General features: G+C 57.1%; 1 protein-coding gene across 1 annotated transcript; it reads right to left on the reverse strand.

The window, feature by feature from the left end:
- Positions 1 to 3,733: 3,733 nt before the first annotated feature.
- On the reverse strand, positions 3,734 to 8,611 carry DOK2 (docking protein 2). The gene is made up of 5 exons (XM_030832563.2): positions 7,599 to 8,611; positions 6,309 to 6,590; positions 5,998 to 6,076; positions 4,918 to 5,102; positions 3,734 to 4,427 (listed from the first exon to the last, which is right to left on the reverse strand). The coding sequence occupies exons 1-5, from the start codon at positions 7,659 to 7,661 to the stop codon at positions 3,798 to 3,800; spliced, it is 1,239 nt and encodes a 412-aa protein (XP_030688423.1). The 5' UTR covers positions 7,662 to 8,611; the 3' UTR covers positions 3,734 to 3,797.
- Positions 8,612 to 8,924: the final 313 nt, after the last annotated feature.

Genomic DNA, 8,924 nt, shown 5'->3' on the forward strand with positions numbered 1-8,924 from the left:
TCCTTCCCCTCCCCCTCCCAGCTCACTGACCTCCCTGCTCGCTTCCCAGCCGCACCCTCCCTGAGATCTCCAGCTGCTCCTGCTGATTTTATAAAGGGCTCTGGCAGGAGGCGGGCACCTTGGCTAATTGAATCAGCGCCCACGAGGCGGGAGGCAGGGGGCTGGTTAGCATCACGGCAGAAAGGTGGTGGCAGCGACAGCCTATGCGCAGCCATCAGGGAGGAGTCTGAGTGAGCAGAGAGGCCCAGACAACCTGGGTCGTGGTTTATTCTGAAGCTCCAAGGTGGGAATTCACCAGGGGGCCCTGGCCGCCCCCACCACAGCCTGGGAGCAAGCTTATGGGATGGACCAGGGGCCAAGATGCACACACATGAACATACACACACCCACACCACACCACTGCTATGCTCTGGAAGAAAGAAAATGTTATACGAGGGGAGGCAGAGAGGGAAAAAAAGAAACATGAAGAATGGTATAGCATGCTTGTGTGTGTGAACACACAGTTACACCAATCTGTGTACGCATCTCTGTGCTGGGCACCAGTCATGATCCCATTCTTATCTGCCCTGATGTCACCTCTGCATAACAATTAGCAAATAAAAGCAGTCCCTAAGTGCCCTGGTCACAGCAGAGGATCTCGTGGTATCAAGAGCTGCCAGGTAGCAGACCTGGAGCCAGGAGACCCTTTCTTGGTGGAGCTGTCTCTTGGTCTTATATTGCCCCCTCCCCTTCGAGACCAATCTGCTTTCTCCTGTATGAATTTGCCCCTTGACAGCAGGCTGCCAGAGAAACACTGTAAGAAGGGCTTCATCTCTGTGTTTCTGTTTGCGGAGATTCATGGCTGAGGCTCACGCCTGCATGAATCCATTTCTGTATAGCCACTGGGCGCGCAGGCTCCACGCACGTGGGGGGAGGGACTGGCCCAGGGAGGGAACTAAGGAATGATGCACATGTCCGAGGCGACGGTGCCATTGAGGATGGGCTGACCCAGCTCTCTGCAGGAAGACCCGCCCGCCCGGTCACATCTTCTGAGAGGGACCCTGCGGGCTTGGTCAGCATTCTCAGGACTCTCACGGCCCCTCCCACTTCCCCAAACCCTCCCTTCCCCTGCCCCCACCAGCCCTCCCCACCTTTCCCCAGGGCCCCAATCTACCACTTTCCCTTTCGAGCAAATCTAGCTTCAGAAGCAAAAGCTCCGAATTCCTTGGATCCCAGCAGGGAGGAGAGAGGCCAGGAGAGGAGCAATTTTCAGCTGAGGGTCCCACACCTCTCGGAGGCAGGCTCCACAGTCCTCCAAGCGGGATTCTGAGATTCTGAAGGGACAAGCCCTGAAATGCAGATTCTTCCAATGATCCCGCATTCTTTTGGGCGGTAAATCCTAAAGTTCCCTCCTTCGGGACCAAGCCCCCACGCCTGGCAGCAGCTAAGCCCCCAGTGGCCTTTTCCACAGGCTAACACTGCCCCCTGCTGGGATGCGCTGGGATGTCTGCCTCAAGTGCTCTGAAGGAAATGAGGGAGCATCCCTGCCTAAGAGCTCCCCAACTCCCACCTGGAGAGGGGAACTACTGAACCCCTTAGAGGCATTAGGCCTGCCTGCCTCCAGTGTATTCTGAAGCTGGGATTGGGTGGGGTGGTGGCAACCGGAATAGTCCTTTGGCACAGACAAGAGTCAGGGCTCCTGGAAGGCTTCTCCCTCTGTCTCCAGCCTGCTCACCCATTGCCTCAAATTCCTTTAATAAGGAGCAAAGGCATGGTGTGACATAATACTCGATCACACCCCACGTGGGAGGCTGGGAAGCCCACAGGTCTCTATCTTGTTTCCCTCCCCGGCTCCAGAGCCCCTTTCCAGCTGCTGCGGAGACTCCTCTAGCGGGATAGAGTAAGGTCATCTTAGCCTCAGTCAGAAACTAAGCTCACCTTCTTCCCCAGAACTGAATCTCTCCCGAAACCCTATTTCTCTGTGTTCCACATCCAATGTGAATCTAAGATCTGCAGGCCCCATCTCTGCAATGGCATTTGAATCCCCAGTCTTTCTGCATTTCCCCTCCCAATGAAGCTCACTCTGCCCCCAGACCATTTTCCAAGGGTTGTCGGGGTTATTGACCTAACACACAGCTCTACACAACGCCCTGCTCAAAAGCCTTGTCAGTAAGATTGGCCATGTGTTGATAATTCTTGAAGCTAACTGATGGATTCATGGGCATGGATTACACTACTCCTTCCGCTTTTGTGTATGTTTCAAATTTTCCATAATAAAAAAGTTAAAAAAAAAAGACTTTGTCATTCCTCCTTCCCCTTTAATTAGGTACAAATTCCTCCACATCACGGTTAGGATCTGCCTTCCCAACTAGATTGTCCCATGTCCCCTCCATTCTTAATGTAGAACTCTTTCCTGAGTGTATGCGTACCTCCCCCTATGCCTCCATTCACGTTCTTCTACCTGGGATGCTCTTTTCACATTGCTTCCCACCCTTGAAGGTCCACCTTAAATGCCACCTTCGATATGAAAACTTTCTTGGTCCCCCAACAAACAGCTATGTCCCTTGATCCCCAAGGCCTTGATTCACATCTTGTGGCACTTATGTCCACCTTTTGTGATAGACATGTGTGCCCTCATCTCAGCCTCCTCTAGACTGTAAGCATCGTGAGGCCAGGGCAGGCCTTACACGCAGTGCCCCATAATATTGGCTGAGTTGGCCTGTAGCAGAAACATACTGACATCCCTTTCCATGGAAGCGGGTTTTGATGAGAGGAGACAGCACAGAGCCTGCCTGTGGGGAAATGGGATACAAGGGCCAATGGGGAAGTTCAGAGCAGGAAGGGTTCTCAGTGCCTACATGGAGGAACTCCCTCAGTTTACAGACGAAGAGGGCAAGTCTCAGGAAGGCAAGGGATTGAGTGGGAGTAGTTCCATTTCTAACGCTGAAGAGGCTCAACTCTTGCCTATCTTCCAGTCCAGGTTTACTCACACACACACACACACACACACACACACACACACACACACAGCTTCCCCGCTATTTTTCTGGTGTTGACCCTACCCCAGCAAAGGGTTAGAGATGCTTGAAGATCTTTCCTGGGGCGCCCTGACTTGCACAGACTTCTACCTCTGTGGGTAGATGACGCTTGGGATGGAGCTTAGGCCCAGAGAGGACTTTGCTGCTGGGAGAGGAGGTGTCAGTGGTGGCTGGTTGAAGCATTCACCCCCAGCAGGGCTGTGCCTGTCCCATCCCCGCCTCATACACTCATGCCGCACAGAAATATTTCAGAAACGTTTATGCCACAGAGAAGTCCAAAACCTGCAGGAAGCTGCAGCCATCCTCCAGGCTGCCCGGAGCCACGGCTGTCCCCTGAAGGGGACACCAGCAGGCAGGTGGCCTGCATGAGCCAAGGAGCCAGGGCCACTTGCTGACATCCTTTTGTCCTCTGCCCTAAATCTGGAGGTTCCATTTAGGCCTGTGGGGGGCGGGGGGAAGAGGAAGTGGAAAAGGGGTAGGAGAAGTGTGGGTCTCTTCAGGGTACTCTTCCTGCTTTGGGATGGTGACTCACCCAGCTGGCCCTGGGAGGGACAACTCCTCAGGCCAGACTAAGGCGGCCAAGACTAGGGTTCTGGAAGGAGCGGAGGGAGGTTCCTGGGATGCGGTGGCCAGGAGGAGTCGCCGCAGAAGCTAGAAGGGAGGCCCGCCTGCCCCCCCCCCCCCCCCCCGCCTTCTCACCAGCCTCTAAGCCCGGCCCAGCAGGCACAGGACCACTTCAGCCCTGGCAGCTGACGGAGTCCGCATCTCCTCCACCCTCCATCACTTTGGGCCTTTCTTAAGTACCATGACATTGTCATACTCAGTCCCCTGTGGCCAGCCAGAGGCAGCAAAGTCCTGTCCCGCTGGGTAGACATGCTGGAGGCCGCTGGGGTCCCTGTCAGCTGCGGCTTGCCCCCTCCAGGCCTCACCCCGGATCTCCTGTGGGCTGTCATACAGGGACAGGGCGGCCACCCCCTCAGGCTCATCGTATATGTGGTCGTGTCGGGAGGGCGGGTGCTCCTCGATGCTCTCGTACAGAGGGTCGGCCGGGGCCTGGGGAGGGACGGCCAGGATGCCCCTCAAGCTCTTCCGCGGGTTCTGTACCACTGCATCGAAGGGCACCGCGTACTCCCCCTCTGGGCCCCGCTGCAGCCGGGGGGCAGGAACCCTGACGGTGGTGGGCGATAGTGGTGGGAGCGAGTCGTGGGGTCGGGAGTAGGGACTCTCCGGCCGGGGCAGCGCCGCAGGGTTGGGGACTGGCTGGGTCGGGGGCCCAGGAGGGGAGGCGTTCTTCTGGGCAGCGATGGCCTCTTCCAAGGCCAGGAAGATCTCATTGCCTTGCCGGGTTTCAAACTCAAAGTTGCCCTCCCCTGAGAGGCAGCGCCGGCCTGCCTCAAAGGAAAAGGTTGCCTGGGTGGAGAAGAAAGCCGATGACTCGCAGGCCACTGGGCGGGGCTGCTTGCCACTCCCGGACCCAGCTCCCAACCACAAGCCTGTCCCCCCAGCCTCTCCCCAAGCTGCTTCCCCTTCCCTCCCGCCATGCTTTTGCTTACAAGCGAAGCCCTCTCTCATCTTTTCTCCTTCTTCCTCCCATCCATCGAGTATGAAGCTCGATGTAGAGTTCATCCTTCACCATGCCAGCCACTCTCCACCCTCCCACCTCTCCCCACCTCTTCCTCTCCTTTCCTTCTCCCCCACCTCGACCACCATTTCTCCCTGCCGTGGTTCTCTCCTCCAGCCCCTGGGCTGTGCTGTTTCTCTCCTGCCAGCCTTTATCTCGTCGTTTCTTCCTCCTCCATTCTCTCTTCCTTTGAGGGCCCCTTCGCCCTCTCCCTGACGCTCTCTTTTCTCTCACCGCTCATCCTTCCTCTCACCTGCCCGCGGCAGCCCCCCCGCTCACCTTGTCCCGCCCAAAGCGCCGCAGGAACCTGTAGGGCCATTCATACAGCTGGGTGCCCAACTGAGGGCCGCCCCACAGCTCCAGGGCACTCTCCCCGGCCCAGAGGGTGTAGGATCCCCAGAGTCGGCACCTCTCACTGGCTTCTGTGGGTCTCACAGTCACAGCAAACTCCTTGCAGGGGGCCCCTGGGGAGAAGAGGGTAGACAAGGAGGCAGTTCATGGGAAGCAGCCGACCTGTCTCGACTCTGCCCTGCTTTACATAGCATGCCGGGTCTCCAGAAAAAGTATTACCCACGGCCCCATGACCCTGCAGCCTGCATCCTGAATGCTGAGCTGCCCTGCGCCAGGTCAGACTCCCTAAAATGCCAGGAACCTCCAGCCCTCCCTCAGGAGGCATCATGCCCTAGCCACACGCACCCCGACCCCGTACCCACATCCTTCCTGCCCCTCTCACCAGAGCCACAGCCTTATCTCCATCTCATCTCTCTCCCCAAGCCAGCTGCCTCCCCAGTCCCGACTGTCGCAGCTGCAGATGCAGCTGACCCTGCCCTCCCAGCTCTCAGCCTACCCAGCCCCTGCCCATGCCATCAGGTGCCCTCCGAGAGGTGGAGCCTGGATGTCCCCCCCCCCACGTCCACCTGCTCTCCCCACGCGCCCACCCCGAGGGCTAGACAGAGAGCAGGAGGGGCCTTGCCTGGTCAGCAAAAAGCTCCCTTGCCGCAGGACAGCTCAAATCCACAGAAAGAAAACCATTCTTTTCACAGACAATCGCTCGGGTGCCAACAAGGGAGAGTTCAAGAGCCCCACCTTCACCTGGACCCCTCAGCCGGGCCCTTTCCCACCAGCAGGGCCTGCACAAGAGGGAGTGGGCCAAGGGTGCAGGGCTGACATTTCAGGCAGGCCAGCCTCCACGACCTTGGGCTGTGCCGGAAGCAGCGATTCGGAGAGACTGATAAGGGGGCTGGCCGGGGCCGGGGGCAGCCACAAGGCAGGAAGACTGAGCCGGCAGCCGGCCAGCCCTCACCTCCTCCCCACCACGCCCTGGAGAGAGCACCCGGGGAGCAAAGGCAGGGCCCTCACCTGTGGTCGCACTGCTGTACAATTCATTCTCCTCCATGCGGGGCCGGCCGCCCTTCCCCTTCAGCTCCTTCCTCTGGCCCTGGCGGGGAAGGCCAAAGACTCACCACCATCGCCAATCCCAAGCCCACCACTGGCCACCGCAAGCTTTCTTTCAAAACACACTCAGCCTACTGCCCTGTCTTTATTCTGAACTGGGATCCCTCACCCCCACCAAGGAACCACCTCCAGCATCCTGACCTTGGCTCTCACGACATCTGCCCATGGCAAGCATCCAGTGCCCCGTGCCCTTTCTACAGCCCTGGGTGACTCACGGGGAAGGCCAGGAGGCAGATGGCCTGTATCCAGTCACCCCGCTCTGCAGTGGGGGCCGCCAGCGCGTACAGGCGCTCCGTAGTCTCCAGGAAGAAGGTGCTGGTATCCCGGGGGCTGCTGACCTCCCCTCCGGCCTCAGCCACCCGCAGGCAGTCACTGAGGCGGATGATCTTCCGGGGGGCCTCTCCCCGGCGAGGCTTCTCCGGGCCCTCCTGGAGCTCCAGCCGGGCCAGGGCGCAGCCCGACCCTCCGTACAGCGCCGCCCCGAACCGGCGCCATTTCTGCCCCCAGATGCGTAGCAGGTGGGGAGATGGAGAGATGGTGCCCAGCGGGGAGAGAAGGACCCGGGGGAGACAGAGGTGAAGGTCGGGGGAGACCCAAGGAGGCAGAGAGCCTAACAGAGGCCTTAGGAGTTAGAAAGCATTGGAGATGCACCCCAAGCAATCCAATAAGAGGCCTACAATGACAGCAGAGAGGAAGCCAAAGGCAAGAAAGGCACAGGAGTGAGCCCCATGGAGGCGACTGCAGGGAGGCCGGGCAGGCCCAACCCAGGGGATCCAAGTCAAGAGGCAGAAAACCTGCGAGTCCCGGAGCCCAGAGGGCTGAGGAGGGCAGCCCAAGGGCCCAGACTGGGGAGCACGCTTCTCATTCTCTGTGAGGCCCCATAGAAGGCCCTGTCCCCCGGAACCTCAGCTGACCCTCCTGAACCTTCCCGCCTCATCCTCTGACAAGTTAGGCCATGAAAGAGACAGAGAGAGGAACCCCGGGGTGTGTCCGCTGAGGGAAGGAAGATGTCCTCATTCAAGGAGGCCAAAGAAGGAAAAGGAGTTTGGGCACAATGGGGCCCTGGCTCCCAGAGACCCCAGTTCAAGTCCAGTAGCAGCCAAACGTACCCCACTGGGGCAGGAGAGGAGGAAGGAACCTCCACGGCAACCCTGAAGTATCCCCTCCACTGTGCCTTCCATTCCCTCCCAGGGTGTCCCGGTGAGAAGACGTCACCACAGAACAAGAAAGGCAAGAAAAGCAGAGTCAGAGCCTCTTTTTCCCCCTCCTCCCGGGGCAATGGCTGTCAGCAAAGAGCACAGTTTGGAGCCAGCTCGCAGAGGCAACAGCTGCTAAGGCAAGAGCCCTCCCAAGCTTGTACTCTGGGCCCAATGTGGTAGATGGCACAGTCTCCACCATCCCATAAGGGTTTGGGAACATTCCGGGGCCTCTTCTCCTCCCCAGGGAAGTCTCTAGCAGCCCCCCAGCCCCTCGGCTCAGCCCCAGCCCAGCCGTGCTCTTCCTACCTTCCCAAAAGTCTGCTGCTGCTGAAGGTACAGGAAGCCCTGCTTCACCGCCACATCCTCCATCTTCCCACCATCCTGGGCCCCTGAGCTTCAGCTCTCTGCTTCCACTCCCGCCCTCTTTCTCTCCTCTCTGCTCTATGTTCCCCCTTCTCTCAAGTTCATTTCCTCTCTGCCTAGAGTTCTGCACTATTCTCGTCTGCTCGATGACGACAGGCTGATAAGCCCTGTGGTTTCTTGCTCTGTGTGTATGTGTGTGTGTGTTTTCTTTTTGATGAGTGAGTTTCACGCTCAAGCCTCCTGCGTTTTCAGTGAGGAAGAGAGAATTTCCAAAAAGCCAAACTCCAGCGCTTTGGTGAGCAGCAACTCAGGTACAGAGACCCAGAAATGAAATTCGACAGTAAAACCAGCAGCCAAAGGCCCCCCATGCTCAAGCTGGATGCTTATTAGCGTGACAGAGCTAGGAGAGAACTTAGAAATCAATCAGCCCAAGTCTGTCATTTAAAAATGAGGAGACAGGCTCAGGAAGGTCTGAGGGATGGGTTCAAGGCCACCAAACCAGAACCCAGGTCTCTCAACTCAGTAGGAGCTGAGCCACACTCACACACACTGGACACATGAGCCTCGCCACTTTCACACACTCCACTGCAACAGTTTCAGTCTGTGGGGAGCACTCCCTGTCCCCCACAATGACACACACTTACACCACCTCCTTGAGCTTCTAGAAACATGAACATTCCCACACTGAAACATGCTATGCTCCCTGAGCACATCTCAACTGTCGGAGTTCACCTTCTTTCCAGCCTTTGAGAGCTTTATAAAGACACTGGAGTTCCATCTGAAGGTTAGCTTTTTAAGTTACAGTAGCAATTCTTATATTTTTAAAAAAAAAAAGCTTTACAATGATCAAAAGTGCTTCACAGTTACCAAAGTTTCCAGGCACACACTGTCTCCAGGCACCCTATCTAACCCTGAAAGAAGGAAGGGCAAGTATGAACACACCTGTTTGCAACCCTCCTGAGGTCACAGGAGCAGAGAAGGAAGTACCGGAGCACCTGATCTTTAATTCAACAGTCTTTTTATTGCTGACCCCTGAGTGGGATCCAGACTCCATGCAAGAAGATACATTGCTTTGGGGAAATCTAAGCTCCCCAGAGAATATTTAACTTAGATCCAGATGGTTTAGAGAAGCAATCTGAAGGAGGCATGGTGCAGAAATGTTGGGGGAACCAGAGAACTAGACCAGCACTCTTGGGGTAACCCCATAATGGGTGCTTATGTAACTGAGCCATTTCCTCTACCACAGGGGTTCGGTTGCCTTAGGAAGGA

The sequence above is a fragment of the Globicephala melas genome, chromosome 6 (genome assembly GCF_963455315.2).
Source record: "Globicephala melas chromosome 6, mGloMel1.2, whole genome shotgun sequence".
Taxonomy (NCBI): Eukaryota; Metazoa; Chordata; class Mammalia; order Artiodactyla; family Delphinidae; genus Globicephala; species Globicephala melas.

What these genes read in the sequence shown, in the direction of transcription:
- DOK2 (XM_030832563.2), bottom strand. Translation starts at nt 7,661, where the DNA reads ATGGAGGATGTGGCGGTGAAGCAGGGCTTCCTGTACCTTCAGCAGCAG. An exon ending in AGCAGCAGACTTTTGGGAAG is followed by an intron (nt 6,591 to 7,598) that starts GTAGGAAGAGCA and finishes ATCTGGGGGCAG; the next exon opens with AAATGGCGCCGGTTCGGGGC. An exon ending in GTACAGCAGTGCGACCACAG is followed by an intron (nt 5,103 to 5,997) that starts GTGAGGGCCCTG and finishes TCTTCTCCCCAG; the next exon opens with GGGCCCCCTGCAAGGAGTTT.